General features: G+C 55.6%; 1 protein-coding gene across 3 annotated transcripts in view; it reads right to left on the bottom strand.

Moving 5' to 3' along the window:
- TBC1D2B (TBC1 domain family member 2B) overlaps nucleotides 1–18828 on the bottom strand; it is a 67227-nt gene that overhangs the window by 26805 nt on the left and 21594 nt on the right. For all 3 annotated transcript variants that reach the window (XM_043554593.1, XM_043554595.1, XM_043554594.1), the window contains exons 3-4: nucleotides 17110–17269; nucleotides 1875–2038 (exon numbers count right to left, since the gene is read on the bottom strand). In XM_043554593.1, the coding sequence (XP_043410528.1) occupies nucleotides 1875–2038; nucleotides 17110–17269 (324 nt within the window). The remainder of the gene's footprint in view (nucleotides 1–1874; nucleotides 2039–17109; nucleotides 17270–18828) is intronic.

Here is an 18828-nt window from a genome sequence, read left to right as displayed (position 1 = left end):
GGGTGGGTCCGGTCTTGTCCTGTCGAAGTGTGCGCTCACACGGAAAATCCGCTGAGTACTCATTTGCAATCAGGGAGCTTTGTGTGTGTTACGCTTTCGATTAAAAAGTCCACTTAGCAGGGGCGCCTGGGTGGCTCAGTCAGTTGGGCATCCAACTTGGGCTCAGGTCGTGATCTCACAGTTTGGGAGTTCGAGCCCCCTGTCGGGCTCTGTGCTGACAGCTCGGAGCCTGGAGCTGCTTTAGAGTCTGTGTCTCCTTCTCTCTGCCCCTCCCCTGCTTGCTCTCTCTCAAAAAAATAAACGTTAAAAAAATTTTTTTTTTAAAGTCCACTTAGCAAGCCCTAAGAGACTCTTAAATACAGAGAATAAACCGAGGGTTCTCGGGATGGGGGGGGGGGGGTTGGATGGGGGATGGGCATTAAGGGGACACTTGTTGGGATGAACACTGGGTGCTGCATGTAAGTGATGAATCACTAGATTCTACTCCTGGAACCATTATTACCGACTATAAATAACTAACTTGGATTTTAGTAAAAGTATGAGAAGAAAAAAAAAATCCACCTACACAGCAGGGGAACAAACACAAAGGAGAGCGGCTGGGCGCCCCGAGCGACAGGGCGACAAGCTGGCGGGCTGACTCACAGCCGGTACAGGACGGGTCCGCAGACCCCCGCTGCCTCTCAAGGGCGACTCCCGTCAGGAAGGTGCCCACAGGCCCCGGGAGTCTCCGGCCCACTTGGCCGCTCAGCCTTGCTGACCCCTCCTTCCTTTTCACTCCAGGAGCCTCTACCAGAAGTCAGAGCCAAGGCGGCCCATCCGCCAGGACCCAGGTCCCCTTCCTCAGGAGGCGCTCCCGCTCAGGTGGGCCCCCCTCTGGCGTCGCACCCACCGAGCCGGCCCCGGGGAGCACAGCACGCCCGTCTGGCCGCATCTCACGCCCCGTCACGTGGGACTGAGGGCCCCAAAGGATGACCCAGCGAACAGAAGCAAGTCTCGGCCACCCTCCCCAGGGGATGGGAAAGGTCTCTCCTTTAGTAAATACCTGCCCACCCCCCCCATAAACATTTCCTAAAATCCCGCCTCCTCCCGCCAGCCCACGCTAGAATCACACATAAGGCAAAATTTCAATATTATTGTCGTTTTACATGAAAACATCAACATTCCCTCGTGGATCCCTGGACAGAGCGTCACAACCGGCTGTACAGACGGGGTCAGGCTGACAAACCCCCCGAACAGAAATCCAGCCCCAAACCGGCGGGAACAGGACAGGGTGTGGTTCCAGGGGGCGGGGCCAGAGGGGTACACAGCCCCAGAGTGCCCTCGTCCCCTGGCGTCACCTCCTGGTCACGCAGCTGTGGAACAAGTGCAGGGTTAGACTATTAGATCAGACTCACTGTTTCTCCGTGCAATAACACGCTGCCGTAACTTTAAGATGAGTCGTTATCTCTTAGAGATACACACTAGGTGAGACATTTACGTGTAATGGAGTGACGTCTAGAATTTACTTTGAAATGATGGTGGGTGAGCACGGGGAGGGGAGGGGAGGGGCTGGGAAGAAAGAGAGGCCTGGTTTCACAACGGCACAACAAAGCCAGACGAGGCCACACCAGAATCCGTGACCTTGCACGTTCTACCTTCGTGTCTGTCCCAGAATTCTGTAAACACAAGGTTTAAAAAAAAAAAACAATACCTCTGTAAAGAGCACCAGGACCCCCGGATGTCCCGTCCCTAACTTCACAGGCCCTCACGACTCATCTCCCACAGACAGGATGCAAACCCCTGCGCCTCCTGCTTCTGGGACCGCCTGCCACGGAAGGGTCCCCGCGCCGCTGGGGGCCGGCGGACGGGGGGTCGGGCAGCAGGGACCGTCCTACCTTTGTTTCCTTCGGGCGCCTGCTTCCTCCTCTCTTCCTGCACCATCGACTCCTCCAGGTCCTTAGGGTTCGGGTCTAAAAGCTCCCACTCTTCATTGGTATAAAACACACTCTTGCGACTCTCACTGTGTCCTCTCCCAGGACGGAAAGACGACATTGAATTTCTGTCAGGAAAGAGGAAGCGTGTTGTTGAAAGAACCGTACGACAAGATGTAACTTCACGTATACAACTGTGAAAACGAACGGAGGAAACGGGGGGAGGGGCAGTCCCCACGCGGAGTCAGCAGCACGCGGCTCAGTTTAAGAGCTGCCAGCCCGTGACCCAGCAGTTCCCAAGTTCCCAGACGTGGGCAGGAAGACGGAGGGGAGTGCCCATGGCAGCACCGTTCATTCCGGCAACAACGTGATGGTGGGAGCCTGACAGCTGCCAGAACAGACGCGGTAAATACACCACCGCGGAACGGGAGTGCGTCCACCCCGCAAACGCTCACTTGTGCCCGTGGCCACCACTCGAGGTGCCAAGACCCACCAGAGACGGAGACACGTTCCCGTCCTGGCGCAGAGTACCCCAGAGGAAGCAACACGTGGCACAGGGCAAGTGTGTTTTAAAAGCTGAGCGAAAAAAGAAAGAAAATCAAACAATGACGTGTACACGTGACATGTTTTAAAATTAAAAAAAAAAACACTTTCTAACGTTTACTTGCTTTTGAGAGACAGAAAGAGACAGAACATGAGCAGGGGATGGGCAGAGAGAGAGGGAGGCACAGAATCCGAAGCAGGCTCCAGGCTCCGAGCTGTCAGCACAGAGCCCAAGGCGGGGCTCGCACTCACGAACCGTTCGATCATGACCTGAGCCGAAGTCAGACGCTTAACCCACTGAGCCCCCCAAGCGCCCCTAAAGTGACGTATTTTAAATCTTCAAGGTCATAGTGGTAACAGATGCTGTAAGTGCACGTGTGGTTAAGACTTGTAAGTGACCAGTCGCCCGCGGGAAGGTCAAGGCGAGGAGGCATGTGCGGGGCCGAAGATGCGCAGCTTACACCGCTGGATCGACACATAGCTGAGCGACCCCACAACTGACCCCAAGCCCAGGTGTTCACCTGCAGAAACAAGACCGTGTCTGCACACAGGACCGGACCTTATTCATAGCAGCCACAAACGGGGTACAAGCCCCAAGCGCATCCGTGGTGAGGGGGTCACCCAGCGGGACACGTCCACACACTCTACATGCTGTTCAGCGATAAAAGGGAACGAAATATGAAACTCTCCCCAATGCGCAAGAGTCCCAGAGAGACCGTGCTCAGTGAAGGATGAGGACAAAAGAATACACACAGCGTGACTTCGTCCATGTGACTCACCAGAGACGACGGCGGAGCACGGACCAGGGGCTGCAGGGACCAGGGTTTGGGACAGGTCGGCACAAGGGGCCCAGGGGGCTGGGGGGGCCACGGAAATGCTCCAAGCCTCCATCACGGAGGGGTTTACACAACCACGTACGGTTCCTGAAACCCACCAGCCTGTACACCTAACACAAGTGAGTTTATTGTAGGTAGATTACACCCGATAAGGTGGTTAAATTACAAACAAGGGAGAAACGTGTCGTGTGGTTGAAGGCACTGGGGTGGGAGCGGTGGCCGCACGTTTGTGGGGAGCAGACGGAGGGCACCCTCACGTACGACAGTCATGTCTCAATGCTCTAGGTGTTTCCAAAGCATGACTGTCTTTCCCTGATATGAACCGTATCAAAGTGCTTTAAAAATACGAACGCAAAGAAACTACTTAACGCGCTTCGGTTTCTGCCGCTGCATCAGCACATACCCCTCCCCCCCCCCAGCTCCACCGAGCAGCCTCGGGAGCCGGGCACGGACACCTGCTCACAGGCTCAGTGTCTACTCGGAACCACGGGCAGCGTCTTCCCTGTGCTGTGTATCCCGGTGGCGGAGACCGCGGTGCCTGCACGGGTGCCCACCATCGCCCCAGCAAGACCTCTCACAAGGGTGGCCGTGTTTGCAGAAAAAGCCATTGCAGAGCAGCTGCTCAGAAAGAGAAACAGAAAGAAAATCTGCTCATTTCTTGGACACGACTGGCTCGTTACTTGGCCGAGTGCGGGCCCCGCCGGACCCACGACACAGCGGTTTCAGTGGCCCGGCCGTGGCTGCCGCGGACATGCCGTGCGTGGGCACCAGCACCCCCAACGGGACGAGTGAGGAGCACTGAGCCCCGGTTCTCACGGGGAGAGCGCGGGAAGGAGGCGCAGGGCGGGAGGAGGCGGTCTGGGGAAAGAACAGCTATTTACACAACCTGGACCTTGCACACACACCCCACAGGGTTTCCCCATCTCGACCCTCGGTGAGGCTGCTCGCACAAAGCCGGGTTCTCCCTCGCGAGGACGCGCGCCTACCCAGCCCCAGGTAAGGAACAAATGGGATCAGGCTCAAAGCGGAAGCTCAAGCCAAAACAGCAAAGAGCCCACGTGAGGTTCAGAGGTTCTGTGACTGCGACACGAGACCTGGCTTGCACACACTACCCGGCTCGCAGCTGTCTACACAGGGCCTCCTGGCGGAGGTTCGAGGCCCCTCCCCAGGCAGCCCTTGCTCTTTGAAGACCCCACTCGCGACTGACAAACCTTTGAGACGGCCTTCCATGTCCCCCAGGCACTCTGCCAGGTACCCGCGCTTTTTTCAATAAATGAACCGGCACGGACAGTGAGAGGCCACCAGGAAGGCCAAACGGCACCTTGAGACCTGCCACGTTCAGCCTGAACTTTCTGTAAACACCAGCAACCTCCAGAATCAACAAGAAAAGCATTGTTCCCAAATTTACATATTTCAGACTGACTTCTCCACATACATTTACAATCTAACAGAGAAATAACTTTTTTTTTTTTTTTTTTGAGAGAGAGACAGAGCGTGAGTGGGGGAGGGACTGAGAGGGAGGGAGACACATAATCCGAAGCAGCCCCAGGCTCCGAGCCATCAGCACAGAGCCCGATGCGGGGTGGGGCTTGAACTCGTGAACTGTGAGATCATGACCTGAGTCGAAGTCGGATGCTTAATACTGACCTGCCCGGGTGCCCTGGGAAATAGTTTATTCAACACTCATTCGAGCTAGGATTCCAGATGTGATGGGACCACGGGGAAGCACCCTGCCAGCTCGGGTCTGGGCTCCGCCAGCTCCACCAGCGGCAGGAAGGCTCCCCGCCCTGGAGCTGTGTCCACAGGCCGCCTCGGGGTCACCAACGGGGGGGGACCTGACAGCCGCCCCCCCCAGTGACAGTGACACAGCCCATCCTCTGGTACAGATCAACTCTCAGACAGACTGTCCCAAGAACACAGACACACACAAGGGTATCCGGAGATGCCGCCCGAAAGGAAAAAGGCAGAAGTGACCAGAAGGGGCCTGTGGATGCGACTAGGGACCTCAAGATGGGGAGCATCAGTGTCCACACGGGAGGGAGGAGGAGGAGGGGGCCCAGCACAGAGGATGGCGGGTGACGTGCCACAGGCCCGGGGTGGCCGCAGCCACCAGGAGCTGGAAGAGGCCACGGACGGACTCCCTCTGGGGCTCCGGGAGGAACCAGCCTCGGACGCCCCGAAGGTGGCCTTGGGACACAGATCTTGGACTCCTGGGTCCTGTTACGGCGATCCGCTTGCCCGCCCACCACACTTCTCGTGCCAAACCTCAGCAGGCACTCGAGTGCGGGCCGCCACGTCTACAGGCAGAACGCATTACTGCCAACAGGACGACGTGGCAAAGCGGTGTCGTCAGGAAGGCGCGCTGCAGAGGGCCCGGCCACCCGACGTGGATCAATGCGTACACCGTCGTCCTACACACGCCATGGCATCCAGCACAATGTGCGCTGCCTTGAGAGCCCCATCAAAGGAGAAATGCTCCTACCGTGGAACCCCAGGCAGGCGGAGCCGCTCCAGATCCCCACGGCCCAGCACACAGAACCTAAACCCACCCCCGCGCCACCCGTGTCCAGCGCCCGAGCTCCAGGCACGTGGACCCGGGGACTCAGGAAACCCTGTCCTCACCGCCTTCCCTCCTGCAGGTGCCTCCGTGCACTTCAACACCTAAGTCAACCCCGCCGTCCTACAGGGCCTCCCCACAACCCCTCAGCGTAGCCAGGGGTGCGGTGACCGCCGGCACAGCCCTCCCCTGCGCCCCACCCGCCCCCAGTCTCCCCTGACGGCACGGTGCTTGATGGCAGGACGCAGAGGGCACGGGAGGGCATGAAGGTGACCGGGACGGACGCCGGGCTTTACGGCTGGGGCGGTCCTTCAGAGACCGCTTCTCAGAGCGGGCGGCAACCCCAGCGAGCCCCGAACTCTGAGGATCGTGAGGAGCACGCTGCCAACACACCAGAAGAAAAGACACTACTTAGCTTTACTGCCTAATGCTGACATTCTCCGGGGTTGGTCCGCGTTTTGCGTGCTCACAAAGGGCACGCGTCCACACAGAAGCGTGCGTCCTTCACTGTGGCTCCCGGGCAGAAAGGTGGACGCCGCTCACACCCGCTCACACCCAGCACAGCAGGCGCAGGGGCAGAGCGCTCCGGCCACGACGACTGTGGAGGAGCCCAGGGGTGGGGGTCCCCAGGAGAGAGAAGGCTCCCGGCAGGGGGACGGCCTGAGGAGGGGCCTGGGGGCAAGACCCAGCGGGTGGAGAACTGACAGAAGCCAGGCAGGCCGGCAGTGGAGGCGAGGAGCCCAGCGGACAGGGAAGGCCTTGCGCCCGAGGCAAGGAGAAGGAAGGGAGGAAGGAGGGATTTGGGATCACAGGGACTGGGGTCCCCGCACCAGGCGGGTCCAGGACCAGCACACGATGCAGACAGGGTCCTCTTCCCACCCCCCAGCGCCAAATACAACAAGAGACACGGGCCACTCACGGCCTGGGAGGCCCTGGACGAGGCTCTGGCGTCCTCGGAGCCTGTCCCACGGCCAGCAGCTGACCGAGTGCACTTTCCAGCTGGGCCCGACGGGCTGGAGCCTCTCGTGGCCGTCGTGGTTTCTGGGGAGCGGCATCACTCGGCCACAGCCCTGGTGATGTGCGGCCTCAAAAGTGAAGTTCGGGGACAGTCGAGGTCGAGACAGCTGCGAGATGATGTGTGGAACACGCCCTCATGCTCCCCGGGGGCTGTCAGCCCCTCGGACCCCGCAACCACCGCACCCCACGGGGGCCAGAGGCCAGCTACCCCTTCTTTGTGCTGTCCTAATGTCAGTGCAGGGGTGCCTGGGGGGCTCAGGTGGTTGAGCCTCCCACTCTTTTTTTTATTATAAAAATTTTGTTTAAATGCTAATTTTTGAGAGAGAGCGTGAGCAGGGCAGAGTGAGAGAGAGGGAGACACAGAATCTGAAGCAGGCTCCAGGCTCTGAGCTGTCCGACATGGGGCTTGAACTCCCAGACTGTGAGACCATGACCTGAGCAGAGGTCAGATGCTTAAGTGACTGAGCCACCCAGGCCCCGCCAGCACCCCACTCTTGACTTCAGCTCAGGTCATGATACGGTTCGTTAAGTTCAAGCCCTGCGTTGTCGGGCTCTGTACTGACAGCATGGAGCCTGCCTGGGGTCCCCTCTCTCTCTCTCTCTCTCTCTCTCTCTCTCTCTCTCTCTCCACCCCCACCCCCACTCTGCACCAACTTGTACTCACCAACTCGTATCTGTCAAAACAAACAAACTCAAAAAAATTATTAAACAAAATAACCGTGTGACTCTACTCCTTGTGCTTTTTTTTTTCGAGGTCTGAGGCGTTTACGTAAAAGTCTGTATCACTCATTCCTGTGTGCGTTCGTTCTGCGTCATCACATCTAAACACTCATCAGAACCAGGAAAGTCCGTTAAGAACTTTCAGATGCTGCACTGGGGCTCTGGCACCTTGTCTCCCGACGTGGACAGAGCTGTGCCTATGAGGAAGACCGTGTCCTAACTCCACGTCACAGCCGGGTCAGCCACCTCCCCAAACCACCAAGCCTCTGGGTGCCGGCGTCGGGCACTCTGGCACGGCCCTGGTGCCCAAGACTGCACGGTCTCCCCAGATCACCAACTGGGCACGCACGTGACCACTTCCACCAGGCCTGAGGTCAGGAGAGAAGCTAGAGCAAAGGAGCAGGGCAGGGCCGGGCACGAGACTAGCGGGCTAGCGTGGTCCCTACGGCCACCATCCCCCTGATGGGGCCCGACAGACACCGTGGAGAGCACCGCAGGACCGGGTGACTTCACCACCACTGAACATTCACAACCACCCAGTGGGAGGGCGCGCGCGCGCACACACACACACACACACACACACACACACCAATTTACTAATGGAGAATACAGAACTCAGAGAGGTTAGGTGACTGGCTCAACACCACACAGCTAACGTGTAACCAGGCTGACTGTACAGAGCGCCAATGAAGGGAGAGCTCAGCACCTGACAGCGGACCTTGCGTCCAGGCCACAAGGCACTGCTCACGGTCGCCACACAACCTGTGACACCGTGGCGGCCCACGCACACCTCCTGCACAAACCCGTCTCACTCATGCCCTGCACAAGCTCCGGAGCACATAGTTACCACATGCCCAGGCCTACGCTCTCCCCGTCCCGCCCACACACCCACCCCCAGCCCTGAGCCCCAAGCCCCCGCTCCCACGCAGACCAGCCCCAGCCCTGAGCCCCCGCTCCCACGCGGACCAGCCCCCAGCCCTGAGCCCCAAGCCCCCGCTCCCACACAGACCAGCCCCCAGCCCCCAGCCCCGAGCCCCCGCTCCCATGTGGACCAGCCCCCAGCCCTGAGCCCCGAGCCCCCGCTCCCATGCGGACCAGCCCCCAGCTCCCAGCCCTGAGCCCCCGCTCCCACGTGGACCAGCCCCAGCCCCCAGCCCCGAGCCCCCGCTCCCACACGGACCAGCCCCAGCCCTAAGCCCCGAGCCCCCACTCCCACGCGGACCAGCCCCAGCCCTGAGCCCCCACTCCCACACGGACCAGCCCCAGCCCTGAGCCCCCACTCCCACACGGACCAGCCTCCAGCCCTGAGCCCTGAGCCCCGACTCCCACGCGGACCGGCCTGGACTTCAGAGCACACCCAGCTCTCTTACTGAAGGTGATCTGAACTGTTGGGGGTAATGAAAAGGTTGGTAAAAGCAGGAACCACCGGGAAGCAACTTCATGCCAACGCATGCACCTGTCCAGGTATGGGCACCTGTGTGGCGTTCTGGGGTCAGCAGCCAAGGCCTCTTCCCGAGCCCGGGCCCCAGCCTGGACTCTCCCGATGAGCCGCACCCGCACGACATCATTAAGCTCGTCCAGGTCTGTTGATTCTGAGTGTGGAACGTGGACTTACAGCCTCAAACAACCTGCAGATTTTCCACCATTTTCTCCCCCTGCACATGTTGCCCGTGTCCTGGGGGCAATATTTTAGTGACTCACTTTTATCAAATCTCCCCCAAGTGTTCAACTTCTTTTTCATACAAAAAAAATTCCCAAGGTGCCTGAGTGGCTCAGTTGGTTGAGCGTCTGACTTCGGCTCAGGTCATGATCTCAGGGCTCAGGGGTTCAAGCCCCGCGTCGGGCTCTGTGCTGACAGCTCGGAGCCTGGAGCCTGCTTCGGATTCTGTGCCGCCCCCTCTCTCTGCCCCTCCCCCACTTGGGCTGTGTGTGTGTGTGTGTGTGTGTGTGTATCTCAGAAATAAATGATAAAAAAAAAAATTCCCTTTCATACATACAGGCTTATTAAGTATTTCCCTGATACAGACAAGGACACAGGCAGTGACCGGCAAGGAGCAAACCCAGGCAAGTCCTGGAAGCCAGCGGCGACCTCGCGCACTCCTATGACTTAAAATGCCGTTCACTGGGAGCCGGTGGAAGGGACACTGGGTGGGGTCTGCCCTGGAAACCCTGACTACATTCTGAATAAAATGCCGTCTTGAATTCATACACATACATGCAATTGTTGAGGCTTTAGCTTCCAATACAGGAATACGATTTCTGTGGTCGTTAAAGTCGCTCCGTGCCCCTAAAGCGTTTCACGTGAACCTTCATGAAGCATGCTGTAAGTACCACAACCCCCTACAGTTTCCACAGGAGGGGCCGCTGCGGACGGCGGCTCTGTCACAGCTGTGCCCCCACTCCGGCTCCGGCTCCGGCTCCCCGCGTCTGGGACTCAGCGGGGGCGGCTCTGTCACACGGCCTCCCGGTGCCGGGCCCTCAGGATGTGATCACCACGCCCGCTTCACAAACGAGAAACAGAGGCCCCGAGGTCGCAGAGCTGGGACTGCCACGTGGACAAGGCCGCCCTGTGTAGGTACAGGCGGCGGACGGTGACCCCAAACGATGATGAGCCGAGTGTTGTGACCACAAGGAGGGACAAGAGCACTTTCCCCAGGCCCAGCCATCCTCGGGCAAGGACACGGGAGCACCGGGGGGTTATGGGCTGCTGCCCCCGGTTCCACTGCTAAGTGAGGGCAGACGAGAATGGTCAGGCATGAAAATCCGGCAAAACCAACGGTTTCCCAAATTACACCCTTATGCTGAACAGTGGGACCTACCGAGGGCCCCCGGGCATCCTGCCGTACGCTTGCATGACCTTGGACAGGCCGCCTTCCTGCTCCGAGCCTCAACTCTTTTGCCTGTAACAGAGAGACGGTCTCTTGGTGGCCCTACCACCTCTCCAGGAGCACCTGCCGGGGGCCGGCAGACAAGCTGGTGCCTCGGTGGGGGCACCGTGCAGGAAGGTCCCAGTGGACCGAGGTGCCGTGGCTGCATGCCATGGCTCAGGGAGCCAGCAGGCGGGGACACGGGGGCCTAGGGAGCCGACCGCATGCAGACCAACAAGGCTCCTGTGGCGGGGGGAGCGGGAGCATCGGGCGAAGAGGGGGAGGAGGAGAGCAGGGGTGAGAGCCTCCTGCAGGCCGGGTGCGCGGCCACACCCCCTTCACTGTCCACGTGAACCTTGTGTCAGCAACTGACAACACACTGAGAAGGGGTTTCTTCTTATACTGAACCCAACCAGAAAGGTAAAAAAGGGGCCACCGGGTGAAACATGTCCCCCGACGTACGTGGTGCCTGTGACAGCTCTCCCCACACACACCTCAAAGCCCAGGGGGAGCAGCTGTCCAACAGCACGCGGTCCCGGGGGGCCCCACAGCAGCCTCACCCTCCACAAGGTGCCCAAGCCCCAGGGGTCCGTGGCCACCACCAAGGTCGAGGTGATGAGTAGAAACACTGCCCCTCGGATCCTCAAGGGACAGGGGATATGGGGCCAATGCTGTCCCCAAGACAGGAGAGCATGGGAGCCCCAGTGTCCTGGAGCAGCTGGGGCGGGACCCTGAACAGAACCAGGGGTCCCTGGAGGCTCTTGCAGCCCCCTCCGAGGGCACCAACCCCAGGGACCCCCCAAAGGGCTGTGACTTAACCTCCAAGAGCTCAACCAGGGTCCCACAGAGAATATGGGAGAACTGCCCTCAGCTTCTTGCAGGGAGACCGGAAGGAACGTTCTGAATGCTCCAGAATGCCCTGCTCCTAACAAGGCCTGCCCTTGGGGTCACCTGGTCAGCCAGAGCCCATCCGGCTAGGCTGGGCTGGTATCAGAAGGGACCCCCCCACCCAGCTCTGGCCCCTCTCGCCATCCTGTCCACCTACGGGGGAAGGAAGGACAGAGAGACGCAAGTGGGTCCACGGTACAGGGGCCCGCGCTCGCCTGTCACAGGACGAAGACCCTTCCTCCCTCCCCGCATCACTACGTCACAAGGGGCCTCTGACGCAGCTCCTGTCACCCCGTATGGCACACCTGCCATCAAGAACAGTGACAGGGCCAATCAGAAGGCCAAACAGCCTGATGTGAAGAGAGGGAGCAGAACCAGACAAGACAGGGATGCTGGACACTCTGACCGAAATTTAAAAGAACTCAGGGCTCTGACGGGCAGAGAGCACGGCACGTGGTGCCAGGTGGGCAACATGAGCAGAGAGCTGGAGGCCCCAAGGAAGAACCAAAAAGAAATGACAGAGATTTAAAAAAAACAAACAAAACACCACGAGAGAAATGAAAAGGCTCCCAAAGGGCCTGTTCGTAGGACGGACACGGCTGAGGAGACAGCCTGGGAGCTGGAGGGCGCATCCGCAGACTGGGGTCGACGGGAGAACGGACCATCTGTGGAGCGAGGGCAAGTGTGCCAGGGGACGACAGAGAAACAGGAGCAGGGTGTCCCCAGATTAGAGTCAGACACCAAACCGCAGAGAACACCCAGCAAAATAAACTCCCAGAAACCGTAACTTGGCAGGACGTTCCCAAATTACAGCAAACTGAAGGTGAAGGAAAACTCCAGAGAGAAGCCCGAGGAAAACACCTGACCCACATCGCTGCCTCCTCAGAAACCACACGAGCAAGACGTGAGTGGAGGGAAACGTTTGAGGTCTGGAGAGAAAACCACCGAGCTTGAACTCTCCTCTGCAAAATCAGCCTCACAACGAAGGAGAAACGGACTCTCTCAGATGAACAGAAATGGCGGGAACTTGTAGCCAGGGGACTTGCCTCGCGGAAGAAAGTTAAGTTCTTTGGGCAGAAAAAAACGATATAGGTCAGAAACTCAGACCCGGAAGACGGGGCAGGGGAAGTCAAACACAGAACTTTATTTTTCGTATTCTGATTGATCCACCAGATAACAGCTCGTTCAAGATACTAACACCAGTGACGTGTTTGCTGATGTGTGCGTGTTGTGTGCACGTGCTCTGTGCGCCTCACACGATGACAGTGGCGACACAGGGACGGACGCAGGAAGTGAGAAGGCTTCGCTGTCTAAGGCACGCACCCACCTGTGGAGCAGCACAGCATGACTTTAAAGTGAACCTGGATTAGCGGGAAAGGGGTGTTGCAAACTCCAGAACAGACACTTAAAAAAAAGAAGTAAGGCTGATACGTTAAAAGAGAAAATGGAAAGCTGTAAGATGCTCGACGAAAACCACGAGAGGAAGGGGAGCCCGGCTGGCTGTTGGTAGAGCACACAACTCTCGACCTCGAGGTTGTGACTTCAAGCCCCACATTGCGTGTTGAGATCACTTAAAAAAATAAAATAAAATAAAACCACAAAATGCAGAAAAAGAGTGGAAGACAAAAACAGGACCTAACTGCGTGTCGTCTTCAGGAACCCGCTTCAAATATAAGCACTTCCAGATTAAAAGTAAATGGAGGGGTGCCTGGGCGGCTCAGCCTGTTGAGCGTCCGACTTCATTCGGCTCAGGTCATGATCTCATAGTTCACGAGTTCGCACCCTGTGTCGGGCTCTGTGCTGACATCTCGGAGCCTGGAGCCTGTTTTGGATTCCGTGTCTCCCTCTCTCTCTGCCCCTCCCCCATTCATACGCTGTCTCTCTCTCAAAAAGAAACATTTTAAAAAAAGGTAAATGGAGAAAAACACACTGTGCTAACGCTAATCAAAAGAAAGCAGAAGCAGTTGTATGATTTTCAGACAGAGCCAACTTCAAAAGAAAGGAAGTCGTGAGGGATAAAGAAGGCATTTCATAATGAGACGAGGTCAAGTCTCCAAAAAGACAACAGTTCTTAACGCATATACCCGATCAGCAGTGTCGGTAAAACCACAGGAAAAATAGAAGAACAAACTACTGTAGTCTGAGACTTTGATACCCTGGGTCAGAAATGAAAGGAGCCAGGGGCACCTGGGGGGCTCAGTTGGTTGAGCATCTGACTTTGGCTCAGGTCATGATCTCACTGTTTGTGGGTTCGAGCCCCGCGTCGGGCTCTGTGCCGACAGCTCGGAGCCTGGAGCCTGCTTCGGAATCTGTGTCTCCCTCTCTCTCTGCCCCTCCCCCACTCGCACTCTCTGTCTCTCAAAAATGAATAAACATTAAAATAATTAATTTTTTAAACTCTGAAAGGATAATAAAAACCTCCTGAAATTAATAAGTGATTACAGCAAGGTTACAGGATATAAGACTAATATACAAAAATCAACTGTTTTCCTGTATACCGACAATGACCAAGTGGAATTTGAAATTAAAAACACATTACCATTTACACTGGGACCCAAGAAAATGAAACACTTAGATATAAATCTAAAAACGTAGAGAGTATCTGTGAGGAAAACTATAAAACGGGCTAATGAAATCAAAGAAGAACAAAATTATGGAGACAATCCATGTTCGTGGGCAGGAAGACTCAGTATTGTCCAGAGGTCAGTTCTTCCAAAATCGATCTATAGACGCAATGAAACCCCAACCAAAATCCCAGCCGGTTATTCTGTGGCTATCAACAAACTGATTCTCAAGTTTAAATGAAGAGGCAAAAGACTCAAATTCTCCACGATACTGAAGAAGACCAAAGCCGGAGGACTAATACTACCCGACTTGGAGACTCAGTACAGTGTAAAGCTGCAGCCGTCAAAACTGTGTGACACCAAGAGTAAGAACAGACACATACGTGGATGGAACAGAGTGAAGAGCTCAGAAACAACCCCCAATGAATACGACCCATCAATCTTTGACAGAGCAGCCAAGGTGGTACAAAGGAGCCAAGACAGTCTCTCCAACAAATGGTGCCGGAACAGCTGGCCGTCCACGTGCAGATTAACGAATTTAGATGCGGACCTTACGCCCTTCGCAAAAATCCACTCAAAATGGGCCAGAGACCAAAATGTAAAATGCAAAACCAGAAAACTCCCGGAAGATCACGGAAGAGAAAACCCCGAAGACCTTGGGTGTGGTGATGCCGTTTTAGATACAACACCAAAGACACAACCCGTGAAAGAAATAACGTTTCACTGGACTTCATTAAAATTAAAACCGTCTGCTCTGTGAAAGACACGGTCAAGAAATTAGAAGACAAGCCACAGACCGGGAGAAAATGTTTGCACGAGACACATCTGACAAAGGACTGTTATGCAAAACACACAAAGAACTCTTAAAACTCAACGATAAGAAAACGGACAGTCCATTACAAGTGGGCCAAACACCTTAACAGACGCCCCACCGCGGAAGACATACGACGCCACGTAAGCATACAGAGCGATGTTCCACGTCACGGGTCACCAGGGAAACGCAAACGAAAACATGAGGGAGCCACCACCACGCATCTGGAAGAATGGCCAAAATCCAGAACCACGACAACACCAGACGCCGACGGGGACGTGCAGCGACAGGAACCCCCGTTCTCCGCTGGCGGGAACGTGGGGCGGCCCCTTGGGAAGACAGTCGGCAGTTTCTGACAAAAGCGCACACACTCGTACACACAATCCGGCAATCACGCTCCGTGGCGTTTACCCAAAGGAGCTGAAAACTCACGTCCACACGAAAACCTGCACGCGGATGTCTACGGCAGCTTTGTTCATAATCGCCGAAACCTGGGAGCAACGAAGATGTCCTTCAGCGGGTGAGCGGATTAATAAACCGTCTCCTTCTAGACAACGGAATATGACTCAGCACTAAAAACAAATGAGCCATCGGGCTCAAAAGACACGGAGGAAACTTAAATGCGTATTACTCGGCGCAAGAAGTCAATCTGAAAAGGCCAACCCCCTATGATTCCAACAAAATTGACATTCCGGACAAAGCAAGAGCACAGAGAAATTTTAGGCCAGAGAAAATACTCTGTATAATACTCTGCTGGATGTGTGTCATTATACGTGTGTCCAGACACACAGAACCCACACCACCAAGAGTGACCCTAACGTAAGCCGTGGACTCTGGGTCATTACAATGAACACAGGCTCATCCTTGGTAAAAGATGTTCCTCTCTGGTGATGATGGGGATGGGGGTACACATGTGTGGGGAAAGGGATGTATAAAGATCTCTAGCTTCCTCTCAAGTTTACCGTCACCCTAAAGCCTCCCTTAAAAAATTAAGTATTAAAAAAAAAGACAGGGCGCCTGGGTGGCCGGGTTGAGTGTCTGGCCAGCTCAGATCATAATCTGGTGGTTTGTTAGTTCAAGCCCCAGTTCATCCAAGTTTTGGATCCTCTGTCTCCCTCTCTCTGCCCTCCCCGGTTTGTGCTCTCTCTCAAAAATAAATAAAATACCTAAAAACTAAAAATTTAAATAAAAATTAAAAAAAAAAAGACAACGCAGTTAAAAGCGGACAAAGGATCTGAGCAGAGGTCTTTCCGAAGATCCCCAAGTGGCCCATAGGCACACGAAGCTTCCTGATATTGTTAGTCACCAGGGAAATGCACGTCACAACCACGAGCCCGTACTTCACCACCAACGACGGCGAGAACCACAAGGAGGGTAACGGGCTCCGGTGAGGATGTGGGGACCACGCCGCAGGTCCTCGCATAAACCCAGAGTTCCCAGACGACCCGGCAGTTCCGCTCCGGGTACGTACCCAACAGGGACAACCACACGCCCCCCGTGGACCCGGTGCCCCGGCAGCACTGCTCACAGCAACCACAAAGAGAAACAGCCCACATGTGCGTCACCAGAAGAGCGGACACACAGAACGTGGTCTCTCCGAACAACGGAGCGTTTTCCACAATAAAGAGAAACGAAGCGCTAACAGCTGCCAGAACACAGACGGACCGGAAAACGTCTGCTCGGTGGAAGCAGCCAGGCAGGCACCAAGTCTCCCACGCGGGAGGCCATTTACACGAAACGTCCAGGGCAGGCGAACCCACAGCCACAAAAAGTGAATTAGTGGACACAGGGCCGCGGGGAAATGGGAAGAGGTTGCTAGCGGCTTTCTTTTCGGGGTGACGGAACTGCCCCGTAACTGACCACGGTGACGGCTGTCCAACCGTGAGGGTGTACTAAAAACCACTGCGCTGTACATTTTAAATGGGTGAGTTGGACGGTCCAGGAGTTGTATCTCAACAAAGCATTTCTTAAAAACACAAACACACACGAGCCCACCTCCCCTCCCCTCTCCCTCACTCGAGCCCACGCCCTGGGGCAACCCTGGGGGCCCGGGGAGGGGGCTGGCTCCCCGGGAAGACTGTTGGATGGGCAGCCTGGGGGCCTGGAGACCCCAGACAAGGACTCTTCCCGAGCCGGTCTGTTTCTGCAGAACTCGACCATCTGACCTCACAGAGTCAAGCGAATTTAAACACACCACAGGTGTGAAAACATTTGGCACAGTATGAGCCACATGACAGGCGCTTTCTACAAGCTAGAAAAATAACCAAGTACCTGAAAGGACCTTGACAAAGACCCTCGTAAATGTAAGGCAGCTTTGCAATTTCATATATAAAATTATAACACGTCATCAGAAATAACCCACGTTCAGTTTCATACGTTGCTTTCCAAAGACTCACTTGAGCTCAGTGCCCCACTGTTTGAAAGAGAAATTACTGGAATTGGGGTGCCCTGCGGCTGGCTGGTGAGCTGCTTGCTCCAGCTCTCCGGGGGCGGTTTCCACAGCGAGGACATTTCTGGCTTTTTCTGCAGAGGCATCTGGGTGCGGGTATATTACATCTGAAAGACAGGCAAACAAACGTCAGTTCCTCAGAGCTCCCACGTGGGACGCGGCATGCTACAGGGTACTCGTAACGTCACCTGCACGACAGGGTGCAGCTTGTGCAGCCGCGGCCACCTAGAGTACTTCCGTGTTTGTCACAGAAAGGCTGTGACGTGCCTCAAGGCACCACGTGCCCGGGACAGGAGAGCAAGGGTCCCCTCCGTGGTCCTGCAGATCAGCAAGCTGGCACGGAGCCGTGGCCCAGCGCGCTCACCGCAGTGATAAGGAACAACCCCTGGGACAGGCCAGTAGGGTGAAAGAGCAAAGTACAGATCAGCTTACACTACCATTCTCTCCCCGAGAAAACAGGGGAATAGGAGTATCCTGCACCCATTTGCTAATATCTGCCATCGTGACCCTGAGACAACAGGTGTGCACCTCCCAGGGGAGCGGCTCACTAAAGTCACAGAAGCACTGATGCTAAATCATGACCAGATTTCAGAATAGCTTTAAAATGGAAGCTTCTGGGGGGCGCCTGGGTGGCGCAGTCGGTTAAGCGTCCGGCTTCAGCCAGGTCACGATCTCGCGGTCCGTGAGTTCGAGCCCCGCGTCAGGCTCTGGGCTGATGGCTCAGAGCCTGGAGCCTGTTTCCGATTCTGTGTCTCCCTCTCTCTCTGCCCCTCCCCCGTTCATGCTCTGTCTCTCTCTGTCCCAAAAATAAATAAAAATCGTTGAAAAAAAAAAAATTTAAAATGGAAGCTTCTGAAGTACTAAAGGTTGAAACAGTACGACGTCTGGGATTTGCTTTAAAATAACTATATTTGGTTATTTAAGAAATAATAACATTCAGGGGCGCCTGGGTGGCTCAGTCGGTTAAGCGACCGACTTCAGCTCAGGTCACGATCTCACAGTTCGTGAGTTCGAGTCCCACATCAGGCTCTGTGCTGACAGCTTGGAGCCTGCTTCGGATTCTGTGTGTGTGTCTCTCTCTCTCTGCCCCTCCCCTGCTCGTGCTCTGTGTCTGTCTCAAAAATAAATAAAAACATTAAAAAAATAATAATAATAACATTTGCTTCAAATAACACAAAGTGGGCAGGGCCGTCCATGAACCGGCACAGGTCCAGGAAATATTAATTGTGGGAATTACCCAGTAAACACGGGGATGATATTATAGTATTCTCTCTTTGTGTAAAAATTCCAATAAAAACTTATTTTTTTGAAGAACCTTCTTTTAAACATATATTTACTTTTGAGAAAGAAAGAGGGAGAATCCCAAGCAGGCTCCCCACTGCCAGTGCAGAGCCCTACCTGGGGCTCGAACTCACAAACCGTGAGATCATGACCTGAGCCAAAGTCAAGAGTCAGACGCTTAAACGACTGAGCCACCGAGGTGCCCCAATGAAAACTTATTCTAAAGATCTGACAAAAACGTACCCGACTACAAACGCTCTGTACTCTCCCCCACGGCACCCTTCTTTCTGAGAACAGGGCATCGGGGCATGTTTGCAAACGGAAGCGAGCCAGATACAGCTGGCTCTACGCTGCCCTTTCCCGAAGTGCCTGCACACTGCCATTA

This window comes from Prionailurus bengalensis, chromosome B3 (assembly GCF_016509475.1).
Source record: "Prionailurus bengalensis isolate Pbe53 chromosome B3, Fcat_Pben_1.1_paternal_pri, whole genome shotgun sequence".
Lineage (NCBI taxonomy): Eukaryota > Metazoa > Chordata > Mammalia > Carnivora > Felidae > Prionailurus > Prionailurus bengalensis.
Note: the sequence above shows the minus strand (reverse complement) of the source record. Positions and strands in the feature narration are given on the sequence as shown.